Source organism: Pan paniscus, chromosome 16 (assembly GCF_029289425.2).
Source record: "Pan paniscus chromosome 16, NHGRI_mPanPan1-v2.0_pri, whole genome shotgun sequence".
Taxonomy (NCBI): domain Eukaryota; kingdom Metazoa; phylum Chordata; class Mammalia; order Primates; family Hominidae; genus Pan; species Pan paniscus.
Genome location: NC_073265.2, coordinates 67,751,350 through 67,766,058, shown reverse-complemented (window position 1 = coordinate 67,766,058; position 14,709 = coordinate 67,751,350). Strand labels below are relative to the sequence as shown.

Here is a 14,709-nt window from a genome sequence, read left to right as displayed (position 1 = left end):
GGGGAATATTTTTATGTGCATTGTACTAACAAGAACTTTAAATGATAGCTTTGTCTACGTAAACACAAAACAACCCTTCGGTACATCAGCATCAAAATCAAAATCAAAATGCAAATGCTACAATGAAAAAAAATGTAACACAGATGACAAAGAACTGTCTTTAAAAGAGCTCATAAATGAATTTATAGAAAGTTAAATTATCTGATAGAAATTGGGCAAAAAAGATGATCAGACAGTGCATGCAAGAATACAAATGAATAATACCTGGAAGAAGAAGGGGAAAAAAGCATTTGACATGGGTTTACTCCGATGTGTGATATACAATGTTGTTTACAGAATTCTTCCCTACTAGGGATATTAACTCTAACTGGTTTCAGGTTATAACAATAGTAACAAAAAAGACATTAGGAAATTTTAAGAGTAGTTCATCATGTTCACTGAGTGCTTTTTTAGATCAGATTGTGACTACTTGAATTTGATGCCCTTGTCATCCCTTCCTCTTTCTCTGTCCTCCGTCACTCCGTGGCAGCTTCCCTTCCTCTCTGTTCCCTTTACTACAGTCTTACACCCTCATCCTTCCTTGCCTATTTCAGTAGCCTCCTAACTCACTCTGTCTCTTCCCACCTAGTCCATCTTCTGGGCTCCCAGAATCATTGTTCTAAACAAGTCAGAGTAATTGTTCTTCTCATTCACTAAAAAATCTCAGCTGCCTCTGCATTGCATAGAGCACAAACTTCAAGACTTGCAAAGCCGTCTTCTCATCCTAGTGCACATTTCCAACCTTCTCTCTTATTTCCCCAGCAAGCTGTGCTCTAGCTCTGCTTAGCTACTGTGAAGCTTTCCCATTGCCAAGCCTTTGCACGTGCAGTTCCTTCTGCCTTTACTCCCTACTCTTCGGCACACAGCTACCTGGAGTCTAGCACTCCTCCACAATATTGTTGTGGATTATCTGCTTTTCCTGCAAGGCTGCAAGTTAAGAGCCGAGGACGTGTCTTATCCATATATCCCCACCACCTAAAATTATCAGGAACATGGTAAGTGTCCAATAAAGGAATTAATCAACTTTCTGGTTTTGTTTTTCAGAGTATGGAATATTTTTGCACTGCTAAAACAAATATTCTCATGGAACTTTCAAAGTGCTAGACTATACAAATTCCAGAGTCTTCCTTTATTTTCTGATTAAGAAAAAACACCAGAAGTAAAATTATACACAGGAATACATGATTTTTTTACATAATTTATTTTTAAAAGCATGATTTGAAAGCTCACCAAAATGAAATCAACTTGACTTTGATTTTAAAGTTTTGACTCAAGATTTAAAACTTAGCTGTCTTTGGTTTTCTACTTATTTATATCAAGGTGCTTCTGAGCTGGTAGGGTCCCTGTGAAAACCCATGAGTTTTGCTCAGATTAATGAAATGCTTGCTATTAGTGATGGGCCCCTGTTCAGATGTGTATTGCTAAGGCAGCATTTGGGATGCATCAGGCAACACTCTGGAAACCACCTGTCCTGCAACTCAGGTTAAAAACATGCCACAGAGCAGAGGAAAGTGGGGCTAGCGTGAGAATCTAGACTAGGCAGCCAAACCCCATCGCAGGGAAAAAAAACTCACAGTTAAAGAGTAGCCTTTGCCTCACCTCCTGTCTTTTGCTTTTCCTCACAGTATGAATTTATTTCAACAAAAAGATGAATACGTTGAAATTTGCCTGCTGTTAGGGTCAAATTCTGAAGACTTTCCTAATGTGGCGGCAAACTATACCAGGCTCTCTTATTCACTATTGCCTTTGAAGAAGTTGTCCTAGCTTTAGGCAAATGTTGAAGGGGTAGTCAGGATACAGAAAATCCACCAGTGCTACTGATCTGGATGGAAAGCAGGTATTTTTTAGGATTTCACACCAGCATATCCAGGGTATTTATTCATTCATCAGTACTTATTTGTTGCCTAACATGTGCCAGTTTCTGTTCTAGCTACTGAGACACAACTATTGAATGAAAACAAAGTACTGCTCTGGAAGTCTGTATTCCAGTGGGGAGAGACAAGAAACAAATATGCCAGCTGGTGATGGGTGCTATGGAGAAAAACTCAACAGGGTATGTACAGGGAATAGAAAATGTGAGTGTGCAGGGGAAAGAGATTGCTCCTTCACAGAAGAACCCCAAAAAAGGTGACATGCAAGCAGAGACCTGGAGATGAGGGAGTGGGCAATAGATACCCAGGAAGAGCATTCCCAAGGCAGAGGGATTGGCAAGTGACGCGAGGGGAGCTTGGCAAGTGACGCGAGGGGAGCTTGGCACATTCAGGGAATGATGAGAAGGCTCATTTGGATGAACGAGTGAGGAAGGAAGCACATGGAAGGTAGCACAAGGCCAGAATACAGGATACCTCATGAACCAGTACAAAGAATTTGACTCTTACTGAGCAAGATGGGAAGCCATTGGAGAGTTTTGAGCCAAAACTGTGCAGTAGTACCGTTTTACATTTTGAAAGGATCACTGTGGCTGCTGCTGGAGAATTGACTGTGGGGAATGAAGGAGACCAGTTAGGAGGCTGTTGCAATAGTCCAAGTCAGAGATAATGGTGAATTGGACCAGCGTTCCTGCAGTGGAAAGTGGCTGGATTATGGGTAAATTCTGCAGACAGAGTTAATAAGATTTATTGACTACCTCAACCTCTGGGTGTAGCAAGACTGGAGGGTGAAGACGTGCCATTCATCTTCACTACTTGCTGATTCTGTACTTGTGAATTTGCAAAATTTGCATTCTTATAAAATGTACATGTAACCCCCAAACCAATACTTGTGGTACTTTTAGTCATTTGTTGACATGCAGAGTGGCGAAAATTTTGAGTACCCAGGTGCGCATGTTCCCAGCTGAGGTTGAGCAAGGCGACACTCTGAATTCTTGTTTCAGCTCTCACACCGTGTAAGTGTTCCTGCAGTCTACCTTGTGCCGTTTATTTTTGCATTTTTCTTAGTGATTTTACTATTTCAAATGGCACCCAGGTATAGTGCTGAAGTGCTGTTTAATGTTCCTAAGCACAAGAGGGCTGTGATGTCAGCACTTTGGGAGGCTGAGGCAGGAGGATCGCTTGAGTCCGGGAGCTCGAGTCCGGCATGGGAAACATGGTGAGACCTTCCCTGCTCACCGTCTCTATGAAGAAAACACTGTTTAGTGTTGTTCCTAAGCATAAGAGGGCTGTGATGTCAACACTTTGGGAGGTCAAGGCAGGAAGACCGTTTGAGCCTGCAGTGAAATATGATCACGCCGCTGCACTCCAGCCTGGGTGACAGAGCAAGACCCAGTCTCAAAAAACAAAACAAAACAAAAACATTCACGTAAAGAGCTGTTGGCTGAGTTCTATGTTAATGAATCCACAATACACATTTAAAAAGGTGTCTTTAAGTAGAAATACACAAAAAACAGGTTATGTACTGATCAGTTGATAAAAATGTGACCAGTGGCTTGTAGGACCCTAACCCAGTACTTTCTCTAGGTGCAAGAGTTCAGTATTTTGTTAGTTTTTGTGACTTTAGAACATAACTACCAAAAATAACGAGAACCTGCTCTACAGAGTAAGAGAATAATTTAGAAGTTCAAAAAAGTGCTGCAAATAGGGCTTGGAAATACTTTAGCCTATACAGAAAACTGCAGGGAGCTGCATTAAGAAAATCTACAATGAGAAATTAGACTGGGAGCCCATATTTGATTGACAACAGCTGAGAGAAGGGTAAATGATGGCTCAATGCACGCACCCTGGCTGATGGAAATCACCTGAAGAGTTTAAGCAATGTTAATATCTGGGTTCCACCACAGAGCTTGAGTTAATCGATACAGCATGCTTACAAGCTGCAAAAGCTTCCTAGGTGATTCTAATATACAACAAAAACTTCTTAAAGTTTTACTTAGCATTCCTAAGAATCACATGCAGAGCTTGTTAAAACAGATTACTGGGTTTCACCCTCAGAGATTTTAATTCAGTAGATCTGGGATGGGACATCAGAATCTACATAGGTGATGCTAAAGCACCATGGCTACACATTAAGTACCACTGCCCTGTATCACTTCTGTCATGAAGCCACAGATAGCCAAGGGAACTCAGGTTGAACAAACCCCAGCAACAGAGCTCCCTTCAGCCAACACGTAACTGTTCTCATCTCTTGGTTCCACTTTTCCTCTGTGGCCTTAACTTCTACACCTCATCTTCCGCGCAGCTTGAGCTGCTGCCTGTGGGCAGCCTCAGTCCTAGCTGCGAGATCCACACCCACACATCAATTCTGGCTTTGTTCAGCTCACGTGTTCATTCTCAAACCAATTCCTGCAGACAGAGACGAATAATCTGGCCAGCCTGAGGAACGTGCCCATCTTTGTGAAAGGACTGTAAGCCACGATGTGCAAAAAGTAATCGCCCTGTCAGTTTTTGTATATTTAACAATTACTGCTACAGAGAATTTATTCCTTCATTTCCATTTTCCAAATTTTATTCCAAAAAAAGGGGGTGTGTGTGGAAGATTAAGATGTCCATGAAGGGTAACCATCATCGTTACAATAAAGTATTCAATTGGACAGAAATGACAAGGATCCAATTCAGTATGTAATGTCCTATTTTCCCACTGCACCAGTTAAAAAAAGCCAAAGCCTTCCTAGTGTGGAAGAGTAGGACAGCTTTTACACTGAAATGGTGCCCCAAATGAGTAATAAAATCTCTGATTCTATTTATCCTTTTCTTTCTGTTCTTTTTCTTTCTTCTCACGCTCAGCTTTGGCTTCTTCTTCCTCGTGTTTTTTGATCAACTGCTCCACTTCTTTTTGTTTGAGAACTCTGATTACTGTCTTTCCATTCTCTCTTGTTAGTGTTGCAATTTCCACTAAAAACAAACACATACATTTATTTGTATTGCAGGCAGGCAGGCATACTTAGCAGAGAAGCTTAATAGGCACTCATGGTTTATGCTCGCCACATCATTGAAACGTTAGTTCAGCACTCTCCTATGTTTTATACTTAACATTATTCCCTTTTATGAGAACAATATACTTTTGATCTTGTAATGTTTTGATTATAATTTTTACTTAAATATCGTTCTCCTCAGCCATTTTGTCACTCCCTTAGAAAAAGTATAATCAACCAATTGCTATTGCTGGCCTGCTATTAGCTGTGCTGATTAGACGGAACTGTTGGAACCTCTGAGGGCTCAGCCAGAATCTTCAACTGGTAATAACAGCTTATTTTTTATGGACTTTTCAAGTCTCTTAAAAAAATAAATAAATAAAAGGCATGAAATGGCCAAGAAAAGCAGACTGATACCTAAAGGGGAAGGAATTTTTTTGTACCAGGGAAACTGAGTAGTGCTTCCATGAAACTGGGTGAAAGTAGACAAAAGAGGGCAATCTACATGTGAATGACATTTTCCTTTTTTTTTTTTTTGAGATGGAGTTTTGCTCTTGTTGCCCAGGCTGGAGCGCAATGGCACAAACTCGGCTCACTGCAACCTCCACCTCCTGGGTTCAGGTGATTCTCCTGTTTCAGCCTCCTGAGTAGCAGGATTACAGGTGCGCGCCACCACGCCCGGCTAATTTTTTGTATTTTTAGTAGAGGCAGGGGTTTCACCATGTTGGCCAACCTGGTCTTGAACTCCTGACCTCAGGTGATCCACCCACCTCGGCCTCCCAAAGTGCTGGGGATTACAGGCGTGAGCCAATGTGCCCGGCCATAAATGGCATTTTCTAAGGAACACCAGGAGCTAAACTGTCCTAACATAAAGCAACATGTTAATTTACCACAATTTCTGAAAAACATTTAGAAATATTCTTTTTTTTTTGAGACAGAGTCTCTCTCTGTCACCCACGCTGGAGTACAGTGGCATGATCTCAACTCACTGCAGCCTCCGCTTCCCAGGTTCAAGTGATTCTCCTGCCTCAGCCTCCCAAGTAGCTGGGATTTATAGGCATGCACCACCATGCCTGGCTAATTTTTGTATTTTAAGTAGAGATGGGGCTTCACCATGTTGGCCAGGCTGGTCTGGAACTCCTGGCCTCAGGTGATCCACCCACCTCAGCCTCCCAAAGTGCTGGGATTACAGGCATGAACCACCAAGCTCGACTGAAATATTCTTTTATATAGTCATATAGCTTAAGTTGAACAAGGTATTTGGAATTGCTAACATGAGCTTAAAATAAAAGATTAGTAGATTAAGAAGAACAGGAGAGGGTATCACAACCCACGCAAATGTTGTATCTCTGGTAAAGTATACCAAACCTATGTATAAATATATAACTACACACATATGCTTTATCATACATACACACAAGCAAAGATATCATTGATGAGAAGACTTGATAACTGTTAACTAAAAGTAGCACAGTGCAGGATGTCTATCTGTGAGTAATGAGATTGTTCAGTATCAAGCCTTTAAGTTTGGAATACAGTGTGAGATTGTGACTCCACAATTTACCAATGTTGATCTTGGTCAACTCACTTAACCTCATTAAGCCCTAGTGTCCTCAGTTAGAAGACAGGGATAACATCACCTAATTCGTAAGGTTGCTGTTTCAATGAACTAGGATGACATGTTAAAATCTTAACAGTTGCTGGCTGGGTGCAATGGCTCACGCCTGTAATCCCAGCACTTTGAGAGGCTGAAGCAGGAGGATCACCTGAGGTCAGGAGGTCATGACTAGCCTGGCCAACATGGTGAAACCCCGTCTCTACTAAAAATACAAAAATTAGCTGGGCATGGTGGCGCAAGCCTGTAGTCCCAGCTACTTGGCAGGCTGAGGCAGGAGAATCACTTGAACCAAGGAGGCGGAGGTTGCAGTGAGCTGAGATTGCGCCACTGCACTCCAGCCTGGCAACAGAGCGAGACTCCATCTCAAAAAAAAAAAAAAAAAGAAAAAAATCTTAACAGCTGCTAATTTCCCTCACTCAGTCGAAAGAATTAAAGGAGAGGATATGAATTACCTTTTTCAGCAGAGAGTTTACTAACATCCATGGTCTTATTTAGTACTTTGATAGCTAAAGCAAGTGCTGACTTCAAGGTCATTTCTCCTTCTTTATAGTCTTGTTTCAACATTGACACAGCTGCCTATAAAACATGAATCAACATAGAATTTTAAGTTTTTACATTTTTTAGAAACATGAATTGGTCTAGAAGAAAAATGCCTGAATTATTATTGGCATTACAAGTATAAACAATTTTTTTTTTTTTTTTTGGACACAGGGGCTCACTCTGTTGCCCAGGCTGGAGTGTAGTGGCATGATCTCAGCTCACTGTATCTTCAAGTCTCCCCAGGCTCAGGTGCTCCTCCTCCCACCTTGGCCTCCTGGGTAGCTAGGATTACAGGCACATGCCATGGCGCCCAGCAAATTTTTGTATTTTTTGTAGAGATGGGGTTCTGCTATGTTGCCCAGGCTGGTCTCGAACTCCTGAGCTTGAGCAATTTGCCTGCCTCGGCCTCCCAAAGTGTTGGGATTACAGGCATGAGCCACCATGCCTGGCCCATATACATAATTTTGATGACAGGGAGGGCACACATGGCACGGGGTGAGAAGAGGGGGTACTAATGCTCTATAAAGTGTGTCTTTAACCTGGGGTCCTCAGTCTCCCAAGGGGTCTGTCATAGAATACAGGGGGTCTGTAAACTAGATGTGAAACAAAATCACAGCTTCTAATTTCACAACTCCTAACTGAAAATTAGCATTTATTAATGTAGTTAACGAACTCCAGTATATTAGCTATATCAGCAATGCTGTCACCAACAGAAATCACAGATATTTCCATATCACATTAAGGTTGTTGCAGCTATCTTAAAATACTGTTTACATTCATCACCATGGCAAAATTATGGCAGTTATTAGACATTCTGCTAGATTTTATAGCACAACAAAAATACTCACAGCGCTATTATTTCCAATGCATGTGGCCTTCCATCCCCCGTAATTTCCACTAGGGTCACTCTGATAGAGCTGAAAGCCATAGTGCTTATCCCAGCCAATGTACAGCAATGAAACACCAAAGGGACGTTTTCCTTTAACAAAGAAAAAAAGCCAAACATATCAATAATCTAAATTTAGTATCACTACAGTTACTTGAGCTCAGTGAAGGTAGCTAAACCCTACTCCGTGAACTTAAGCATTCATAAACTGTTTTGTATTCTGGCTACCATAGATAAGCTCCAATACAAATTCGACTTTTGTTTCTACGATTTGGACACAGCCAGAAGAGGGAACAGACAAAGGACCAGTGCTGAATTTCATTATTATGTAAACAGCAGTTAGTTTCCAGATTTGAAAATGTTGTTTTGGACTTTCAATATCCTATGAATAAAACGAGGGTAATCTACATGGTGGAGGAACACGTTCATTCATGAAGCAAGAATGTATGAAATTCTAGTGTTCTATACCACTGTAGGATTAATATAGTTAACCATAACATATTAGTTTCAAATAGCTAGAAGGATATGGAAGGCTCCCAACACAAGTGTTTGAGATGATGAATGTGCCATTTACCCTGATCTGATCATTATGTGCACTGAAACATCATTATGTACCCCATGAATATGTACAATTCTTATTTGCCAATTAAAAAAATTTAATTTAATTTAAAACAAAGGGTCTATTTTCAATTTTTTACTACCTCAAAAGGGTTATAACTCATAAAATGTCTTAACTTTTTCGAATAAAATTTTCAAAAAAATTAAATACCTCCAAATTGTGTATAAGCTTGTTTGATATCACACAGCGCTGTAACCAACTGCTCACAAGGTATTGGTTCCTGATACTGTAATAAATACCTAGGATAAAGAGATGGGCACATTAGTAGTTTTCTCTAAAACACAGACAGACTCTAAGGAAAATATTCTCTGAAAAGCAATCTATGCCATGGGGACAACCTAACAGTCATTTGTAATTTGAAGGGGAGGGAACAAGTCAACATCTGAATATTCTCATAGTAAATAATATTTTGTAAGTTTGGTTGAAAAAAATCTGTAATTTTCAATTCAAAGATTTTTAATGACTTTAATCTTTGCAAAAGTGAGCTCTCCTTAGAAACATCAAAACTAGGCCAGGTACAGTGGCTCATGCCTGTAATCCCAGCACTTTGGGAGGCCGAGGCAGGCGGATCACGAGGTCAGGAGATCGAGACCATCCTGGCTAACACAGTGAAACCCCATCTCTACTAAAAATACAAAAATTAACCCGGTGTGGTGGTCAGCTACTTGGGAGGCTGAGGCAGGAGAATCGCTTGAACCCGGGAGGCGGAGGTTGCAGTGAGCCGAGGTGGCGCCACTGCACTCCAGCCTGGGTGACAGAGTGAGACTCTGTCTCAAAAAAAAAAAAAGAAACATCAAAACTAATTTCTGTATCATCAGTTATGCTATTTATGACCATACCTTTGAGCAATGAGCCTTAGTTCATTAGTCAGAACATTAGCATCAGAAGTTATGCCTGCCACACTGCAAGCCATGTCCCTTGAAGAAAAAAAGACATTGATCTGTAAGCAGGGAAGATGCTTGCAAGGAGTGTTTATAAGTATTAAAAAAATTCTAATTTCTATTAGAAATTCACTATGTTTGCTTCACAACAGCTACTTCCTTCAGAAAAAACCTACAAGTTTTATCTTTGTAGGAGACGTTTACTTGATGTCACTCAACATGAAAGATAAACAAATGCACCCTTTAAGTTATTTAATAGATGTATTTATCATTACCACCCTATGATAGGATAACAAAATTAACGCCAAGAAGCTAATGTAATCTCAAGAAGATTCAGCAACAAAGAACAAAAAGACAGGCTTGCCACAATGGCTCACGCCTGTAATCCCAGCACTTTGGGAGGCCGAGGTAGATGGAGGGCTTGAGCCCAGGAGATCAAGAACAGCCTGGGCAATATGGCAAAATCCCATCTCAACAAAATATACAAAAACTAACTGGGTGTGGTGGTGCGCACCTATAGTCCCAGCTACTTGGGAGGCTGAGGTGGGAGGATCACTTGAGCCCAGGAGGCAGAAGCTGCAGTGAGCCAAGATGGCGTCACCATACTCCAGCCTGGGTGACAGAGCAAGAATCTGTCTCAAAAAAAAAAAAAAAAAGATTTTGCTAGACAGACTGCTCTTGAGTAATATTCATTTCCTAAGGCCTGGCTTGACAGAGGTGACAGGGGACAATGGCAGGAGGGTTTACAAGCCTGCTTAGGAAGTACAGGGCTAGGCTCCTACTAGAGGTGCATTTCATTTTTTTGGGCCCATTTCCTGAGGGCTGCCCTGGCTCTCTTATAGCTGAGACTCGCCCTGTGACTACGCCTAGCCAAGCCTGCCAGCTGTTGAGTGGTCCCAACAGAGGCTCTGTGGAGGGGTGACACCACTTTGGACAAGTTTATCAAAAGGCCCTGATAATCAGCATTTACCAAGCCCACCACCACTGAAGGGAAAGTCTCTACTTAGCACGGCCAGCTCTCCATGAGCTGCAAAGTTCTGCACACCCATATATAACAAACATTTCACACAGTGTACAAGGCTTGGCTAAATTCTTCGAGACCTCTAAGAGGCTTGTTCTTTAGTAAGATTCAGTGTAATTCAACAAAATCCTGCGTAGCTATTCTAAACAATACTTTGAGGGCCTACTAAATGCCAGATACTATACTGTTTTATTTCATTCATTTTATTTCATTAAACTGCCACAACCACTTTAGGAGGCTCTGAGGCCCAAAGAAATTAAATAATCGGTGCAAGGTCACATAGCCTGCATGGGTGAAGCCTGGAGTTGAACCCAAATCTGTGTGACTACTAAGTCTGTACTCTTATCATTACACAATGCTAGTTTCTCCACTAAGTGTTTGCCCTGCACTTAAAAGGAGTAACACATGGTACCAGGCCTCAAAGAGGTTTCAAGCAAAATAAAGGCACAACTTCAATTCTACCACATCGCACGGAAGAGCCCTCCCAAATTACATAGATCCCACTTATGTGAGAAAGTGAGATTTTTTTTAAACTCTTTCCTAAAATCTCACTTACTCATTGAGTTTATAAATTTTTTCAGAAAAAAAGACTTCATCAAGAAGCTTGTGGATGTTGCGTCTCTCTGCTGCAAGCAAAACACCATCATTTGCTAAAATTCCCAAACAGGTGCCTGCATGTCCAATAGCTTCCATGGCATATTCAACTTGGTATAAGCGACCTACAAAACAAAAGCAGTGAGAAGCCAAGACTCTCCTCTGTGCTCCTGCACCACTGGCCCAAAAGAAATCAGCAATGAAGCAAGCTAGAAACAAATTTCCACTTTCACTCTTCTATGGTATAATCAACCTGGTGACCATAATTGCTTCAAAGTACAAAAAGGATGAACTTTGCAACTACCAAAAAAAGTTTGTAATTTTTTTTTCTAAAAGTCTAACACATTTATTTTTAAACTTGAGGCAGATTAAACAATTTCTATTTTACCTTCTGGAGAAAATATAGTGGTCCTGGAGTCATATCTTCGAGACTGCAAAGGAAAAACACATGAGTGATTCCTACCCACTGAAAGTAGGCCAACTCCTGCAAGCCTACAAATGATCTTACAAAACCTATCCTGGTATACAAAGTTCAATAGGTGAGAGGAAACTGACAAGAAAAAAGGCACCTTCTCACTGCTTTCCTTCTATTTCAATTTTCCCACACAAGTCTGTAAACTGAGTACAAGCAATACTGTTTATCAGGCAACCGTTTATTGGCATGTGTATTAACTCACCATGTTTTCTGAACTTTATATAGTTCCTGTAAAAAGAAAATCAGATCAACATTAAAATAAGATTCACAAATTAAAAAGCATTTGCTGACTTTACAAATCTGTTTTATTTACTCCCTTTATTCAGCTAAGTGTCAGGCATTATGCTAGATGCTGGAATACCAAAATGTGTAAAACCAGTTCCTGTCCTGAAAAGCTAATACTGGCAGTTAGGTGAGAGAGGCAGTCATAGATTATAATGTGGAAAGAGGAACCGGGGGTAGGGTTGGAAAAGGGATGATGAAAGAATCAAGAAAGTATTTTTTGAGAAATCGATACAGAAAATGAAAGTAAATGAGAGATGGGAAAGGCAGAAATAAGGCTGAGAATCCTTGGGTCTAAGAGAAAGAACAGGGGAAGAAAGAAGGGCATTCCACACAGAGCAGAAAGTATGAACAAAGGGTACCGAGGCAGGATAGTTTAGTGGGCATGAGACAAACTGCTGATGCTTTTAAAATATATATAAATAAGAGCTAAGCGAGTATCCAAATCACGCAGAGCCTTGAAAGCCAAGGCAAGAGGCTGAGGCCTTCTCCAGAGAGTGATCTGGGTCCTGAACTTGGGGGTGGAGGCAGTTATCTTGGGCACCATCAGTACCATTCGTGCAAAAGGCAATACTAGGTGCTCAGTGTTATTTGGTAAAGCCTCAGTCCAAAGCCCACATTTCCAAATACTGGAATATAGGGAATCAAGACTGGAAAGGTAAGCTGGAATCAAATCCTGGAGAGCCCGCGTGCCCAGGTAAAAACAGAATTTTATCTCAGCCAATGGGGCTCCTCTGAATGATTCCCAAGGCCCACAGGAACTGACTGGCATTTTAAATGATCACTCTGGCTGGTGAGAGACCGAGGGCAGCGAACTGGTTGAGGTAATTGCAATAGGAAGGTGCAAAGTAAGGATGGCACAGAGCAGAGAAGCAGGGAGGACACAGAGACACTCGCCGGGGATTTCTGATTCGAGCGTTAAGCACAACTTTCTGTTGTCTCCACGCCTGACGCCGGGCACAGCACGATTTTGAGTTCACCGGCACCTCCGGGAGAGCTAACTTTCACGTACCGAACTCCCGAGAACGGAAGCCACCCCAACTCCTCGGTCCTGCCCACAGACCCCCACCCTCAGCCCGCCCCCTCGCGGGCCCCGGCGTCCAGGCTTGGCACTGGGAAGCCCCCGACGGCGGCCGGCGGGGGCCATTCCCGGCGGCCGGTCTGTCACAGAGGAGGCGGTGCAGAGTCATCGTGCCCACGGCTCCTCGGCGGCAACTGCAGGCCGGGACCGACTGTCTTGACGTTCACGACCCCCGCCCAAGGGGAAAGCGGCCAAGCTTCCGCGGGCCCCAAGGGGCCAAAGGCTCACCAGATGGAAGACCCTGAAGACTTGAGATGTCCACGGAGCCCTTAACTCCACGGAAGAATAAACCACCAGCGCTCACCGAATAACCGCTGCTAATATGGCCCCCGCGCATGCGCAGAACCGCTGGTGGGGGGGAGCGGAGCGGGACGGCCGAGGACGCGGAAGTCCTTCTTGCGGGGCGGAGCTAGAACCCGTGGCCCTCGTGGGAGCTGGGTCGCGGGGGTGCTGAGGCTCTGGGGCGCTGCAGCTTAGGCTAGGGTCCTCAGCAGGTGGAGGAGTTGCTGTGCCATGGGGAGGAGGGCAGGAAGACAGTAGCCAACCAGGAGGTGGAATAGCTAATTTCTTTCTCTTACCCTTGGCGCTCTCCTTTCACTTTCTCTTCACTATTCAGACCTAGGATAGCAAATAGTGTGGACCGGCTTCTTAATTGCTATCATTCCTGTCCTGTTTCCCAAAATGGTTCCAACCACATGAGACTTTACCCCTCTCATCACCTTCCTTTTTCATTCTGGCTTTCACTTTTACTGCTGATGCATACATTTTGGACATACACATTATGATGAGGAAGGCCGGGTGGCTCATGCCTGTAATCCCAGCACCTCGGGAGGTCGAGGCGGGTGGATCACCTGAGGTCGGGAGTTCGAGACCAGCTTGGCCAACATGGTGGAACCGTCTCTACTAAAATTAACAAAAATTAGCCGGGTGTGTGGTGCACGCCTGTAATCCCAGCTACTTGGGAGGCTGAGGAACGAGAATCGCTTGAACTCGGGAGGCGGAGGTTGCAGTGAGCCGAGAGTGCGCCACTTCACTCCAGCCTGAGACTCCATCTCAAAAAAAAAAAAAAATTATGATGAGGGTCGAGCATGGTGACTCATGCTTGTAATTACACCGCTTTGGGAGGCTGAGGCAGGAGGATGGCTTGAAGCTAGGAGTTTGGAGGCTGCAGTGAGCTACGATCGCAGCACTGCACTCCAGCCTGGGTGACAGAGAAAGACACTGGCTCTAAAAATTAAATTAAAAAAATTATGATCAGGTTCACACTTTTGGGGGAATTTTCACCTTGGTCTCTTTCTCTGCTTTTCACCAGTCAGAAAGGATTTCCCTGACCAGCATAGTTAAAGCAATACCCTACCGTCAGCATATACTCGCACCATTTTATCTTCTTTACTGAAATTGTCATACTTGTTTATGTGTTCATTATCCACCTCTCCACCTTTTTGCTCATTCAGCCTCGGTCCGTATGTAAACTATCTACTATTCATTTTAGGTTTTTTCAGGCTAGAAGGTTGACTAGATCTGGGTTCATATGAAGTCATCTGCTCACAGTCTCTCCCAAAAAGCAGCCCATTGGGCAGAAACTCTGTCCTCTTCATGTTGGTTGCAAAATTATTGGGGGATCTGGGCTTTGAAAAGGAGATAGCTTGGAAGTAAGTTGCATTTTGAGGTCTCGCCTATCGTCTCTACTTTCCAAGCACACAGGGAAGTGAGCCAAGGCAAGATGGCAAAGAGCCACACGCAGGTGGTGCTCTGAAAGCATCCTCAGGTGGTGTAACTTATGGCATCTCTGAGGGCCCCTGCCTGCCACCTTAGTTCATTCTGCGG

General features: G+C 42.9%; 1 protein-coding gene across 2 annotated transcripts; it reads right to left on the bottom strand.

The window, feature by feature from the left end:
* Positions 1-4,449: 4,449 nt before the first annotated feature.
* Positions 4,450-13,262, bottom strand: PSMA4 (proteasome 20S subunit alpha 4). Of its 2 annotated transcripts, XM_003813814.5 has the most exons (9): positions 13,111-13,262; positions 11,722-11,747; positions 11,433-11,475; positions 11,007-11,169; positions 9,388-9,465; positions 8,699-8,787; positions 7,892-8,022; positions 6,956-7,079; positions 4,450-4,865 (listed from the first exon to the last, which is right to left on the bottom strand). In XM_003813814.5, exons 2-9 carry the CDS (start codon positions 11,722-11,724, stop codon positions 4,711-4,713), a joined length of 786 nt encoding a protein of 261 aa, XP_003813862.1. In that variant the 5' UTR covers positions 11,725-11,747; positions 13,111-13,262; the 3' UTR covers positions 4,450-4,710. The 2 variants fall into 2 exon arrangements, with proteins under 2 accessions (XP_003813862.1, XP_034795133.1); XM_034939242.3 differs by lacking the exon at positions 11,007-11,169 and having other exon boundaries at positions 13,111-13,243.
* Positions 13,263-14,709: the final 1,447 nt, after the last annotated feature.